This window comes from Rhipicephalus sanguineus, chromosome 9, assembly GCF_013339695.2.
Source record: "Rhipicephalus sanguineus isolate Rsan-2018 chromosome 9, BIME_Rsan_1.4, whole genome shotgun sequence".
NCBI classification, from domain to species: Eukaryota; Metazoa; Arthropoda; class Arachnida; order Ixodida; family Ixodidae; genus Rhipicephalus; species Rhipicephalus sanguineus.
In genome coordinates this window covers 45,349,311-45,365,581 of record NC_051184.2, presented here as the reverse complement: position 1 = coordinate 45,365,581, position 16,271 = coordinate 45,349,311, and the positions used below count along the sequence as shown (strand labels likewise).

General features: G+C 44.1%; 1 protein-coding gene across 2 annotated transcripts in view; it reads left to right on the top strand.

Annotated features, from left to right (window-relative positions):
- LOC119405083 (zinc finger FYVE domain-containing protein 9) overlaps positions 1-16,271 on the top strand; it is a 316,430-nt gene that overhangs the window by 11,193 nt on the left and 288,966 nt on the right. For both annotated transcript variants that reach the window (XR_007417525.1, XM_037671854.2), the window contains exons 4-9: positions 5,578-5,677; positions 7,495-7,658; positions 9,174-9,354; positions 11,143-11,199; positions 12,066-12,134; positions 14,361-14,671. Coding sequence is in view for 1 of the 2 variants with exons in the window: in XM_037671854.2 (XP_037527782.1) it covers positions 5,578-5,677; positions 7,495-7,658; positions 9,174-9,354; positions 11,143-11,199; positions 12,066-12,134; positions 14,361-14,671 (882 nt within the window). In the remaining variant the exon portion in view is untranslated. The remainder of the gene's footprint in view (positions 1-5,577; positions 5,678-7,494; positions 7,659-9,173; positions 9,355-11,142; positions 11,200-12,065; positions 12,135-14,360; positions 14,672-16,271) is intronic.

The following is a 16,271-nucleotide window of genomic DNA, read 5'->3' as shown; positions in this document are numbered from 1 at the left end:
TGAAAATTCATTTCTACACAATAGTTGACCTTTTTATTGGCATCTTAGTCACTCATCAGGATGTGCTAAAACTCGACAGCTTGTGTTATGTTTTGGTCTGCAAGACCACTCCAGAACTATAGACAGCTGCTCTGAATAAGCTTCTTATACTGCCATAAAAAAGTCGTTTCGAAGCAGTCACAGATAATCTTGTCTCATGATTGGCCCATAAGCATTTAACGCAAAATAAAGGGGGGTTGCAAGTACAGATTTCAGGTTAAACTATAACTCCAGTTTCAGGGCTAGAATGGTAAAGAAAAAAAAACTATAGAAGTAAAGGAGGATGCAAATGCTATCCATAAGGATATAACCAGGATGAAAAACTAAGAGGTAAATTAATTTTTTAAAGGAAGCTCCATTGGGAAGCTGCTAACAGACTCTGATTGAGGCTTTGATTGAGGAGTGAGAGGTTCCTGGGTAGTTTATACCGGCGCTGGTTTATTTTGGCTAACTGTTAGCCAACTTTGATGGCATAGCAAGAACAGCTAATGCTGTAGTGCACGAATAGTTTTCCTTCGTGAAATTCACCGCAATTTTTTTAATTTGAACACAGGAGCAGTGATACACTTAAACTGACACTGAGACTTTGTGAGAATTGACAGTCATAAAAATTAGTAGGACAGAAGACAGCTATAGATGAGTACAGCTCATTCTGCAAACTTGAGACTTAAAACAGCATGAATTACGGGAGACCTGTGGAAGAGAGACAACGACGAAAGCACTGTATATGTGTCTTCCTTTCACCGATCTGCCATCATCTCCACTGTTTTAAATCCCGTGTATATTGTACTACTAATTTGCCCAGGCTTCCATTTTAGCGCCATTCAGCAAAATTGAAAGCACCACAAACGTGCTCCAGAGATGTTTTCATTGTCTTGTTTTATCAGGCTCTGTCATACTTTCGAGCTATCACTGCTGTATCAGCATAATCTGTGTGCGTCTTTATTGTTAAGTATGATAATTGTAATATTATCACGGCCTAACCACATTCTATGGGCATACTCTGGGTTTTCGGTTTTGGTTGGAATTTGGAAACTGTTTTCGTCGTACGCTCTGCTCCTTGTCATTCCTTGCTCTCTGTTTGCCATGACTCAACTCTAGTAGCTCATGACGCTGTTTAATAACCCTCTTACTAGCTTTTCGAACACCATCTCGCGGTGACTAAACAGCAGCAGAGAGATAAGTAACTGCTTTTTCTCGCTTATCTTTAGCCCGCATGCATCTCTTGTCAGTGAACAGAATCAGCCAACTAGTGCATTGGCAGCACGTGTGCATTTCGTTCTGTCAACAGTTCTTGGAAAGCAATGACAAAGGGTGTCGGTATCTTTTTCCTTTCATTTTTTAAACACATTGCATTTCTTTGCCTAGCTGTCACCAAGGTCAAATGCGACGTGATCCAACGTCACAAATTTTGTCGCCGATGCATGTGCACGGCACTGCTACCACTTCGAAGTCTTCTTGCTTCACTTGCCGTCATGCCTGTGCGGCATGCACGCATTGATAGCACAGGCAGGAAGCCACATTCACTGATCATCGTATCCCTGCAATTTATGTGCATCTCTGTCTAAACTACTGCTACGCGTGCGCTGGTTGGCCAACTCTGTCCTCTGCGCAGCTACACAGTAAAACAGCTAATGGTACCCGAATGTCCTCAGTGCAAAAAAGTATGCAACATCAAGAGCATGGCCCCTTAAGTAAAGACTATGCCTCCTCTACTTGGGTTTCTGCCTTGACGCATTTCAATTCCACAGGCCCCACCAGCTTGACACATGTTGCCATCTCATGCTGCAATCATTCACGCAACGCTTCACATTATGCACTTGTAAACTGCTATACATTTTTTCATCTGCCGAGCACCCGCTGTCGAGGTTTAGTGGCTTTCACATCGCACAGTTGAGGTTGTGGGGGTTTCGAATCCTAGTTATGGCCAGCTGGAAGGAGACAATACAAAAGTGCTTGTCTTGTGTTCTCATGCCTTTGACATTCATTGAAGAACGCTAGAGGGTCATAACTGATCTGCAGTCCCTCCAGCATCTGTCATGTCTTACAATAATCTGGCTCTATGCAGCTTAGGGGCATAAATGCCAAGTTGGTTGAAATAAAGTGATGGTCGTTACAGTTGAGTGGAAGAAGAAATGATGGGATTGCATAATGTTTGATCTCTTTCGCTGTGACTACTTCAGGTTTTTTTCGTTGTTACATTTCACCACTTTGTGAATAGCTCTTTATTTCTTTTACAAGGCATGAAGAGAGAGCGAGAGTGTGGGGAGTGGAAAAGGTAGGGGAGTTGACCAGACAAGCATTTGGTTTGCTACCCTACACAGGGGTCAGAAAATAGGAAATAAAAAGTGGAAGGGATTGAGCTCTGCACAAACACGAAAAGACGCTCCCTGTGCTGTCTACGGATATGGCCATGGTCTAGAAATTTTCATTTTAGAAAATGTTCTATTGGAGGGTGTTGCGCTTAGTGTAGTCTGTGAAGAGATGCACTAGATGACTTCGTTGTGTGTCCTTTCTTCTGGTATGACATGCTTATCTTAGTTTATCTTTATTGGGCTTTATCTTTATGTCATTGCTTTCTGGTTTGAAGTATTTATGAGATGAGGCTGTTGTTGACTTTAGTGGTTCTGATTGCCCTGGCATTTGGTTGATTCCTCAGGGACTTGCCACATGTCAAATAGACAATAACCTGGGCAACACACGTTATCAGCCTGTGTCACTTTGATACTCATTGAGGTTACAAAGAATGCCACATTGTTTCAGAACTGATAGGGATAGGGCCAATGCACCATAAGAGGATAGTTTTGGGTTCAGAAATCTTTCGTTGCTGCAGATATGCACATTCTGTGTCTAAGGGATCTCTAGGTTCTGGGTATGAACAGTAGATTAGTGCCAAAGCACTCGGCAAGAATGGCTACTATGTTATAGATGAAAAATTTTGTGTGACAGTGGGGACAGGAAAGTCTTTTGCTCTTTTTTCATATCCGTGTCAGAAAAAAAAAAAAGAATATTGTCAGCAGTTGTTTCCCAGCTGTGATGCAGTTGATACACTGACAGCGATAACAGGTGCAAGCTTGGGAGTACCGGTGCTCATGATGTTTTTTTTTCTTCAATATTTCAGTTCATGTCTCAGGAATTATAGTAGAAACAGTGCACTCCTCAAAGGCGAATATTCTTGATGTTCATAATTAGCCCTTTCAGACGCCACCTATGAAGCACTGTCTGTAAATGCGTCAAATCGATACAATGTTATTTCAGGGCACTCGATATCCTATTGCAACAAAAATAATGTCATAATGCGTTAATTTGTGCATGTTATAGTAAATTAATTCTGATTCACTTGTAACTAAATATCTATTTATTGTGATGTCATTCATGCTCCGTTTTTGCATTAATAGAATGAAATCTAACGCCAGAAATATAGTGCCAATTCATTTTCGGGTATGTCCATTTGGAGCAAAGAAAAATTATACTTTTGACGTGGCTCGCGGTTAGGGGCACGTCGAATGACTCGTCGAACTGCGTAGTGCGTTCAGCAAACTGATCATATACAACAGTACACTGCAAAATGAAGTTAAATGAAGACAAATTTATTATGCAGGAGGTTCATTTCATCTAAAGCTCAATGTATCTTGCTCTCTCTTAGTCCCTAGTCGTTACAAATGGCAAAAATGAGTGATGTACACAATTGTGTACATAGCGTGTCAAAGGGTTAGTACCTGACTTTTCGGCAGACATGCTGACTTTTTTGCACATGTGATGTTGGTCTTTGAACTCTAGAACAGCCATTTACAAAATGTTCATTTTGTTGAAAGTAACAAGGGAAAGGCTACGTACAGGTGTATTTACAAACACACATGCAGCACAGCCCAGAATGAACAGCCTGCATGAAGTTCTTATCTTTTCCAACTTAGTAGGCCTTTGATGCTACTATAGCGCAAACTTCAGAGACGAAGGACGAAAGAATGCCACACACACAAGTGCTAGTGTGTGTGGTGTTCTTTCACAAGTAGGCCTGCGCAAGTACGTCAACATGAATAACTTGAGAAAAGGAGCACAAAATTTAAGCAAACATGGATAAACAAAAACACACGCAAACACAGGCACTGACACTTGTGTGTATCTTGTGCGTTTGTGTGTATCTTTGTTCATGTTTACTTAAATTTTGTGCTGTTGCTCTCAAGGTTGTGTACAACCAACTAACCAGCCAGTACCACGTAGCATGGATAACTTCTTCAACAGTGTATTGCCTGTGTGTAACCACACAGTACACATACATAAATACTGTCTTAAATACGAGAACTTCATGTCGAAATGCTTCAATATCGGTTCAAGTGTAGGTTTGAACTATGCCTGTGCTCATAAAGAAGCACCCTTGCTAGCATCGGAAAAAGTTCAGATCTACTTTTTTGACAGTTTCAGTGTAAAGTGCTGGTAGCGGGTTCGAGTTGTAGTGTAACTATTTAATTTTTTTTCTCATTGTTTCTTTCTTTTTTCAAAATTTGGCTTGCATAAAGCAGCACCACCTTCGTTGTTGAGAATGTCCATAAAGCAAGACAGACAGTACGAAATCAATAGAATCAGGCAAAAGGAATTGCATAATATGGCACCTGGTGTGTTATTTTTTCTTTTATGCTTCCAGTGGTGTTGGTGATCATTCACATGCCATGAACCACGTGTCTCCTGTTTGCCTAATTAGAGCACTTTCAAATTTTGGAGTTGAGTGGCACAAGCCTTGTGCCACATACTGGTTCTTCGTACTTCTTGCATTGTCTGCTATACAGTGACAGTAACCTGTTGCTTTATAAGCTAAACAATATAAAAGTGAAAAAAAAGGCCCCAATGCTCTGCCACAATAGAATTTAAATGGACACAAAAGCGAATAACATCTTGCGTCCGAGTGAAAGGTCAATGCTTGTGAGCATCCAAAATGTCAGCACTATACACAGTAGTGCTTTAGTGGTCGAGAAATTTAAGGTGAATGTGGGACATGGTTTGTGCCACCAGTGGGACATTCTGGAACAATACCAATGACGTAGTTGGGCCTCAACCTGCCCATGTCAGAAAAGAACATTTCATTGCATTACATCAGACAGAATAAGATGGAACTTGTGCCTTTCATTCTAGTTCATGCAAAAAAAGAACTTGATATTTACTCTTGAGAGCGGTGAAGGTTCCATTTTCACCAGGCTGTGCTTTGCTAAAGCCCCTTGCTCCGCTGCACCACAGCGCCGGCTGTTGGGTGGGGCAGGCATGGCGTATTCTACATCAAAAGGCCGTTCTTGGAGGCGGGCGCTGTATTGCACTAACAGTATGCGGATCACTAAGATGTGATTTTCTTTCAAACTAAGCATTTCCTTGAGATGAAACAAGCACTGCGAGGTTTCTGGAATGCTATTTCAGCAATCCATGTTGACACACTATTTGCCTTTATTGTTTTTGTAAAGGCATTCGTTACCTATTTGGCTGAAGGGGACTTTCATTCCAGTTGGTTTTTTTCTGTTTGGTCTTGCCTCTGACACATGTTTTAATGTGCAGGTGCTGTGTTCCTCGTGTTGCAACCAGAAGGCGCCACTTCCCTGCCTGGAGAACCGGGAAGGCCGTGTTTGCCTTCCCTGCCTCACCATTCTACAGAGGGGTAAGCAAGACTCGTTCTTTTGTCCTTCCAGTTTCATTTTTCTGTTTAGGCAGCATGATCTGTGCTTGAGGAGATGATAAGCCGTCAAGCAAGGAATGTCACTGGAGGGAATGTTTTGACAAGCGAGCTTGCCTTAACATTGGCTCCAGCGGCAACGCTTGTTCAACGACATCTCATTTTCACCTGAACTTTTGTTTTGTTTGGATTATCCATTCTTGCAATAGCGTAGTTTCTCTCATGACCGGAATACAGTCTACAGTCTACTTCCATTAATTCGAATTGGAAGGGTCTGACCAAAACGAAGATATTTGGCAGGTTTAATTAAAGAAGGTCCACGCCCATCACTGCATCATTTGACAGCATTTGCCCTATTTTAGCATGCCTTCAAATTTAATATTCAACCTATATCTGCTGGCTCAGAGTAAGAGAGCAATGTGCACCCAATCAGAATTGTGTATGCATTTATGATTATCGCACTTGGTACCCAAAAACAGAGATTGATTTACAATAAGGGAACATATGTTTGTCAATCAAATCATGTTCAGTAACTTGCTCACTAATTTCTTTGGGGACTAAAGAGTCATTGCTACTAAACAGTGCCAAGGGTGTTTCACCTAAAGTGTTCTGACCTATGGAGAAATATTAACAGCTTTGACTACACTTTCTCCCATACAACAATATGACATACATACAAGAATGAGGAGTACGTGAAGCTACTAACAACTGATCTTTTACTGCAAGATCTTGCTTGTTGATAGTGTGTAGCATCGTTTCTTCAGCTTCTGTGTTGTCTTGCACGTCCAACTTGCATTACACATTACACAGTGCAGTAGGAATTGCCTCACGAGTTTGTCTCTTTCCACACTCATTGGCCTCCAAGGCACCACTGTCAGATATACTTGATAGGTGTGTTCGAATATTCCAAAACTTCAAATATTGAGTCGAATAATATCCTATCCAATACGGTCTTCGAACTGAATGTCCAGTATTCGTAAATATGAATATTGTGCAAATATCTCGAAATGCTTTGAAATAAACACATAATTGTTACAACAGTGTATCAACAGTGTAACAGTGTATCAGTCTAACACTTTTTCAGTATCGTTAGAAAACGCTGCCGATCAGTAGTCGAGGCTCCTGAGAACACACGAGTTAAACATTATAGCGCAGCATGCGGCCTGGAATTTACAATTAATTCTGAAAGTCAGGTAGAAATGGTTTCTCTTCTTTCTACAAATGATGCCATATACCCAAATGACCGCGCCTTATGTACCCCAAGTTCACGGCCATTGGCTGATTTGAGCATTCTGGGCTGTGTAGTTAATGCGGCCATCATGCACGCTCGCGATCACACTGAAAGTAAGCTGCGCATTCGAAAAAAAGAAAAAGAAGTGTCAAGGTCATGATGCGTGCATGATGTACCTTCTTTCCTTCATGCCATCCCTCCCTGCTTAGCTTCCAGCGCGTTTGTCAGGACGAGAGAAGAGAGAAAGCAGTATACAGCGTGCGACAAATCTCTGTAACTACGCTCGTACTTGACGGATTCTAAAAATTTTTGTCGCGGGTCGATTCATGAGGCGATAAACTCTTTAGTGAAGCCATTTGAGGGTTACTTGGAAAAGTGTTGCAGGGCCCCTTTATAGCTAGAATGTGAATAATTTACGATGACCTGAAAAACGGCTTTATTCAATATTTGATACGATTCGACTCGCCTCTAGCAACATTCAGTTCATGTTTGATTCAGTTCCAGACATCACAAATTCATGCACCCCTGGTATTTGACCAACTTAGCAATGCATGTTTATGGACGCATGCAGTGGCTGCTGTCGAGCGGCTCGGTGGTCCAAGCCCAGCCAATCCAGCGGCCTACTGCTCACGGGGCCCGCCCCCGCTGCACGGAGCAGCGCAGTCGCCGCCCCTCACGGTCCTGGTTCCCGTGCTACGACGCGGACCGCGACCGGATGGAGAGGCCCCCAAGCAGGTCAGTCAACTTAAGCGTGTGTCCCGCTGATGCAAAGAATGAGAAATGATGAAGGGACAGAGAATGGCACCTATTCGGCCAGCCCGTGTGTGTACGCTTCTGCACTGCCATGTCGTTCCCAGACATTTGCGTTATGCCAGGACATGTATTTTGTAGCAGTTTTGTTTTTTATGCATCTTGCGCTAAGTGACCAGTGCTAGAGCATAATAATTATGTGCATGCCCATGGTAGTCGTGCTAGTAGACCGTTTCCAGAAAAACAGCATACAATGGCATTTGCAAGTACGTCTTCACAAAAGGCGGAAAGGGTAGACTGCTGAACGATTCCTGACAAATTTTTTCATTACGTTTTGGGGACATGCTTCAGAAATAACTTGAGGTTGTTCCTCCGCCACCTCCTTCCCATTGAGAGGAAAAGACAACGTAATGTCGAGGCACTGGCCTGGCCGTTAGTTTAGTTCTGCCTGCAAGAAAGTACAGGGCAAGAAAGAGTACGAAAGGCACCTGCACAAAGCAAATCGAAAGCCTGGTCCTTTATGCAAATTATGCAAATGTCAAGGCAATGTCGCTTTCACAAACGAAATCATAATAGAGAACCATCACCATTGCATGCTCATGCGCAGACAGCAAATGGTGTCTTCTGCCATGCTTAAAGGTCCTTGCTGGAGAGACATACAATAGGGTGAAAAGGAAAAAGGAAAAGAAGAGACCTCGGCCCATGCCACTTAGTATGACAAACGGACTTTGCTGGAGAGACAGTCACAATACATATCACAATACATACGTATATCTTGTAATACTTCTGAATCTCAGTATTGTTTTGGGAACCTTAAGCCACTACGTGACTGCCATCACATAAACCCTTTGAATCTCTGGTTCTCTTGTACTGTACTATGGACCTTGTGTCTATGTATTGGCCCCTCAGAGAAGCTTCTGTCATGCTGAAACAGTCTCTGTCTTGTTTTGCACCCGGTCACACCTGTGACCTATGAGTTGTACCCAAGCCGTTAGCATCCAGTAACCCAGCAACAGACGCTCTTCGTGTCATACGGCATAAGCCATACGTGCTGGCCACGTGACACCAGGACCTAATGAGCACCGCATTGGTTCTCCTACTTCTGGGGAGATGTGTCGTGGGGTTAAAGATGAGAATGATTCTCTTGCTGTTTTTGTGTAATGAAGAAGTGGAGAAAAGCTCATGTGTATTGTCAGGGCATCTTGGTTTTGGTTTGGCCTGTCTTATCAGATACTGCAATGAAAGTATCTTTATGTTGGGTGTGACTTCATTGTCATTGTCATCGCCTTTTTTTTTTTCTTTTCACCAACGTCTGATTGCTTGCCCCATCACTTCATATTTGTTGTCGTGACATATTTGAGCAGTCATCTCATCAATATTCCTTCACTGCATATGCAGATGTGCTTTTTAGCTTGTCCTACAGTTCACCATATTTCTGCGGAATGGTGATATTACTAAAATTTTGACGAGTACTACTTAGTACTAATGCCCGGCTTACAGGTGATGTTCTCAGATGGAATACGGCCCGGCGGCGATTTGTCAGACGAAGTGATGCCTTCAGCGATGCCTGGCCCGCCTCGGGAGCTGGGCTGCCGGGATGGGCCCGCGGAGAGCCTGCTCCAAGAGTGTCGGGTGGTGCTCTCAGACATTGAAGGCTCCCTACCACCGGTGGCACTCAGTGGTGAGCCCTGTGCAGTTGTAGCTGTGGTACAGAACCGATAATTGGAGATCATGTGTGCTTTCATGGGGGGGAGGGTGGAATGTAAACACGGTGGTTTTTTTATTGTGCTGATGAATGCATAATTTGTTGCATATTCTAAGCAGTACTACACGTGACGTGGTAATAAATGCTCAGCTATATGTACCAATACACTACTACAGGTAAACCTCCCTATAACGAACCTCCATACAACGAATTCCTCGATATTATGAAGTTTTTCTGTTTCCCACTGTTACTCCATAGAAGCACACGTATTTGCGACCTCTATGTAACAAAGTAGCAGCAAGAGACACCCTTGATACAACGAATTTTCGCCGCCGACATCTTAGGGATGTTGCCCCGAATTTTGTCATTTTGGCACGAGAAGGAGCCGCATGCATCTCCTGTGGTTGCCCCGCCGATGAGCGCGTAAAGTGGTGGCGGTGCGCATGGCACGCTCAAAGCCCCGGCGACTGCGAGGCGAGAGCGAGCGCTTGTTTGTGCGTGCGGGTGTACGCAAAGCGGGCAGGCAAGGCCTGCGCTCCTCGAGCCAGCTTTCTTGCCACAGCGGGCGCGTGGACAGGCATGTGCTCGCGGCAGCAAAAAGGCTGGCTCGAGGAGCAGAGCGCATGACCCGAGCATTAGCAACGGTATGGTGTGCGCCGTTCAGTCATCGCCATTGACAGGAACGCACATCCGGTTTGGCAGCAATGCGCAATCCCCCTATAGTTCAGTATTTTTGCTTCTGCCATAGTTCTAATATGGTGATATGGTAATATCGCGCTCTAGGGGGATTGTGCAGTGCTACCAAAGTGCATTTGTGTGCCTGTCAATAGTGATGACTGGACGGCAAGCACTATAACATTGCCAATGCTTGGGTTACACGCTCCGCCGTTCGCGTTTCATTTGACGCCAATAGTGCATCAGAACACCTGCAAGGTGTCTAGCGATTGATTGATAGAAAATGGGAAAGCCTGAAGAAATTGCAATACAAAGGAATGCAAAGCAGTGTAGAGAGGTACTGCCTTACAACTGTATGTTTTTGGACATTGCTACCCAGCTTTTCTACATGCAAACATGCATGCAAATCACAGGAAGTGGGGTGACAGCATGCGACCGCGAACTAATAGTTTTAAGACGAATGTGGCAGTTGTGTTGTGGATCATTTCAATAGATTTGGGAACACCCTCAACACTTATAAGCCCACCATTCAAAACATCCTAAAACAAAGACAGACTCCTAAGGCAGCCAAAGCCAACGTCAAGAATTTCAGATATACTTATGTTTCAACATTCCTGGAATCGGTATTAGCAATGAAGATGTGCAGTCTACGGACACCTATCGTTGAATGTTTTCTTGTAGTTGTTGCTCTTGATTTGACCACGTGTCTGCAAGTATAAAAACTGTGCATCGATGCTGGAAAAATAGAAAGCTGGAAATTATATGCCTGTCTGCGTTGCTTTTCATTCACTTCTTGTCACATTTAAATGCACTGTGATAATTATCTTAATGTGTACTGAAGAAAGAACCTGGGGACCACACCGTAAACATCTTGCACTGTCTGAAAGGGACAGCTGACAACCACCTGTATATAGTAGCACAAGGCTACAAGCAAACCCATCACTGGAAGGAAATCCATGCTCTGTATTGCCATGTGTACATGTATCAGTTAAGGAGTATGAAAGCCGATGATCATCTTTATTTTCTTTTCCTTAAATGTATGACGAATTTTCAAAGCTTTACCAGTGATAATGTATTGTCGATTTGCAGTGTCACAGCGAGATCTGAAGCTTGAGAATGAGAATGACCTCATGATTGTACTCCAGGGTAAGCCAAAACAAACACTTGCAATATCTGCTTTGTTTTTCACATTGGAAGAGTTGGATCTTGATTGCCCCCTATAAACATATCGTGTAATAATATGGCACTTAAATCTTTAAAACATGGTGATAAGTATATTGACCATTTTTTTATATGTGCCAGGACTCGAGAATGTTTTCACTTTATTTTATTTCTTCCTTACCAACTACATTCACATTTGGCGACCCTTGGTGGTAAACTAGGCAGGACATTGCTTGTATCACTGTTCATGAGTGAAAAGGAATTTTATTAATAATATCAGCCCCAGGTTTGCATCAACTACTCAGTGGCAATGAAACGTATCAAAACAAGTGCATTGAAATGTATAGTTGAACAACCTCTTGTTGCCTTACGAAATGCCACTTCACAAGTGGCTTCATGTCATCGTAACTTTAAATGAAATAGGCTTTAAGGGTATCTCAGTATTTTCACTCGGGATTCTGAAAAAGGCCTTCATTACTAGGAGCAAGCTAAATAATCTGCATTTTCAGCCTTGTATCAAGTTTCAAAATTATTGAAACTCACTAAATTTAGCACAGCTGAACGAACGGATGTGTTCTAGGTGTGTGAATTGCTTGTAAGGTCAGTATCTATATTTTTAATAATTGGTTAATAAAAGTTGTGGAAATCAATTCTGCAAGAAATCTAGTTGACAGTATCTAGATAGTGCAAGTGGGCTGGTGAAGCTTTTGTACTTGCATAAGAATGCTTGTTTGCAGTTACACATCTTGCAAATGCATTGGGTCTAAAGCCCATTGTCTCAGTCTCTCTTGTATATATTGCATGAAATTTCATGTGTGCAAAGCAATTTTCACTCTTTTTGCATTTTTTAGATCCAAATGTGGAGCCTGTGGCGTTTGCACTCACCAGGAACTTGCACGTGTTGGTTAAGATTGTCACAGGTAGGCAGCAGTCGTGTACCGTCTGTGCTTACTGTATTGTGTCGTATGGTGCTTACCGTGTCCTGCTTACAAACCAGGATTTCTTAAAGGGCCCTAAACCACCTACAATAATTTTTTTTAACACTTCAAGTAAACGTGCACATCGAGTTTAGAATGCCGTCACAGTCAACAACGGAACACGCGGCAGCGCTACGAGCCGCGGGCGCGCCACAAATCCCAAGAAACAATCCCCTGTCCTCTCCAGACCTTTCGGTATCCCCAGCGTTGGCCGTGACGTCGCCATTCACGTCTTGCCACGTCATTCCCAAGAAGAACCTGTGCTCGCAGGTATGCTCACTTGCCGCTCTTCTTCCTCGCACGGCGAGGAGGAGCGCCAGGCCAGGAGTTGAGACGATCTGACCAGCGGAGTGTAGCGAAAGAAAGAGCAAAGCAAGCGAGGGCCATATTTCAATCATCAACCAGATGCAACTTCGCTATTATGGCACCGTTTTGGAAAATTCTCGCAGCTGTGTTTACTGAAGACTCGTGCACAACTGCAACACCACAAATAAATTTCGGCCTCTTGGTGGTTTAGGGGCTCTTAAGAAGCCTTATTTAATAATTTTGCTGGGTAAAAATGCGTGGTGTGTATTGTAACCACAAGGCAGCAGACTGCCCACCTTCTAGGCTTGCGCATTTTTTTTTTTTAAAGAATGTTGAAGTGAACGGCAGTAGTGTCAAGTAATTCTTACTTCGACTATTGGCAGAATCTTAGTAAAACCCAAATACAATGCAATCAACAAACATGCCTGACAAAAGTTAATGCTTTGCTTGGGAAGATGGAAACTAGCTTTCATATGGGAAATAGCTTATCTTACAAGTGTCATTCACATATATTTTTCCGCACAAATTTTTTTTTAAGTTCAGCACATTTTACAGTAGCAACAGCATATAGCTTTTGTAAATGTTTCTTTGACACTAGCTCATTCTACTTGAGATTTTGTCATGGCTGAAGCTGTGGGAGTGTTTGTGTTCTTCAGTCATGTGATTCGTCGCGCATCGTTATGACTGCGCATCGTCGCAATGCCACAACGTGCAGATGTCGCATGTGACCTTGACATCATGGAGCCAGTAGTTTAGGTGGTGGTACAGCATAAGTGGCATCGGTCAACCAATCAATTATTAGTGATACAGTAAGAGCGATCAATGCACAGGCAAATATGCAGAGGGAGGTCTCATGGTTATAAACCACGAGCGAGACCTCTCTGGTTAGTGCACAAGAAAACCGTTATAGCAGACGCACAAGAAATTGAAAAACAAATTCAAGGTAATAGTATTAGATGAACAAAAAAGCATTTCAGCCAGTTCCATGCCGTGAAAACCGTTGGACAGCAAACCTGTAAGCACACGAGTGTATGTGATTGGTAGCGGTATCACCACCATCACCATTTTTAATTAATTAATTTATTTATTTATTTATTTAAAAATACCTTACAGGCCTCCATCGAGGCATTGTGTAAGTGGGGCATTACGAAAACCTGAACTTCTGTAGTACTTTCATAACACAAAATTCATGAACACCGGTCATTTACCAGATCACATAATGAGAAGTGCAGCACAGAATAATTAATTAGTTAATGCAGCAATGGTAACAAAAAATAATCAATAACACTAGCAAAGATAAGACATATAATAAGGAAATACATCCAGTCAAGCAAAACTGAAGTGTCATGCAGTATTATGGTTCACATAGAAAAAAAAGCGACACTGCGGTGCTATACAACCAGAAATTGCAAAAAAGCTACAACGCAGAGAGCACACTGCGATAACGGCAAATATGTTTACGCTGCGTTGGCCAGATAACTGGTCAGTGCATCATGGAATGCATCAGTGTTTGTCAGACATGCGATGCTCTCTGGCGGGGAATTCCAACATTGGACTGCACGTGGAAGCGCAGAGCAGTCGAATGCACGTGTTGATCCATAAATGCGGATCAAATCCGTTGAGCATCATCATCATTATCCACTCGCCCTCTCTGGTCACGTGATCTGTGTGACAACGATGGCAGCAGCACATGGTAGACTAAGACAACTTTGCTATAAAACAACACCAAGCATCTCAGTAGCCAGCTAAAAAAATGAGTGACAGCTTGCGCTGCACTAGGCATGACAGCTCGTTGAGGCGCACAGCTTGTCGGTAGCACATTTCGCTTTACCGTTTCTCTGCTCCCCTTTCTTTCTTGTCCAGTGGAGTGTGGCAGGAAGCGGCAGTGCTGGAACTTCTGCAGCCGTGGCCTGTGCGCCCTGGGCCTGGACGAGGTGGTGTTCCTGCTGGAGCGGGAGCCGGGAGAGTCGCAGCTTCCGCGGGACGCCCTGCGGCTGTTCGCGACCCTGCAGGGCATCGGCGCCACGGGGGGCCACCGGCCGGTGGGAGTGGTGCCCCCCGGAGTGACGACAACGACGACGGCCGTGGGGGCATTCCAGTGCCTGCCCTTTCCCGAAGGGGTGCTCGGCAGCAGCGACCACGGCGGATTCCTCCTGCTGCCCCACATGGGACAGGTACACGTGTAATCCGCATTTCTCACTACAATGCCACGGTGCATGCACCCTTCCTTTAGTGGAAAAGTCTCGAAACGCCTCCTGATCTCGGAGGCTTTCAATTTGGCAATACCGGTTGTCCTGGTCACTACCAAAACACTACAAAAACGGCAGAGGTGGATTGTTTTCGACGACATAAGCCTTCTTTACACTGCAAGCATAGGTGTTGGCAGGGGGTTGCAAAAGGGGCACTTGCCCCACCTAAGCCGCACCAGTGCTCTCCCCCCCACAATGTGGTGACGCAGCACGGCTTTGCTTCCCCCCCCCCCCTCCAAGACAAAATCCTGCCGATGCCCATGACTACAAGTGAGGTTTATTTACAGAATATACAACTGGGTATTGTGCAGGCAAAGTGTCGTGGGATCGAATCGCGGCCACAGCAGCAACATTTCGATGGAGGCAAAATACTGGAGGGCTTTGTACAGTCGCTGACCGTTTATTCAGACTCGACGGGACTCACCGATAAATCCGAATAATCGAGAGTCCGAAAAAAAGGATTCACCAGAGAAAAAAGCACTTTTATTGACCCAGTGGCCAAAAAAACTTGTCACTTCGCGTCTGCACACACGCACGCTTATGCACGACTACGTCGACATGTATTTCAGCTGGTGTTTGGTCATCGGTGTAAGTCGACAACAGCAGTTTTGCGGACTGCGCTTCCGCTAAATCTGCATTTGATGGCTGTGGTGTGGGTGGTGCGTCATCATTAGAGTCACTGTTCACCTGCTCTGGTTCGAGGACTTGACCTCATCATCGTCCAACTCGGCGAAACACGCGAGCAAGTTTGGATTTCACGTTCGCCGCCTTACACCTGGTGAACAATCGCTGCTTTTTTTTTTGCCATCATCAGTGTCCTGTAGTTGGCACGTTTCTTCATTAGCACCGACAGCGCATATGGAACGGGTGGCATCAGAGTCATTTCAGCAGAATCAGGCCTCGCACGCCAAGCAACAAACGAGAGTGAAACCGGCAAAACATGCAAGACGCATATCGCCCTCAAACACCATACCGAGCTGACTCCAAGCTTGGCTTGGCTTGTCATCCGATGGATGCTGACTGGCTAAAGCCAAAAGGCAACCATTATGCGTAGCCAACAAACATAGCCTTCGAGATCGGCAATTGTTATTTCTACGTGGATTTTGACACTGGAATGACCTTCAGCCATAGCCAGCGCAACCTTTCAGGGCTGGCAACCTAGCAAAATATTGTAAACAAGCATTGCTGACAGCATGTCATGGCGTTCGAAGTCGCACTCGATCAGGCAGTTGGAGTCCGAAAAATCGAACAGCGCACTGTGGGGCGTCTGAGTTTACATTACTTCAATGGGACGTGTGACAGTGCCGCAAAAGAGTCCGAATAAACAAGCATATCCGTATTTTCGGCGTCGGAATAAACGAGCATATCCGTATTTTCTGCGGTCACCAAGTACGGTTGGTGACTGTACTTAGATTTAGGTGCTCGTTAAAGAACCCGAGGTGGTCAAAATTTCCGGAGCCCTCCCCTACAACATCTCTCGCAATCATATCGTGGTTTTGGGGTGTAAGACCCCAACAATTGCTAT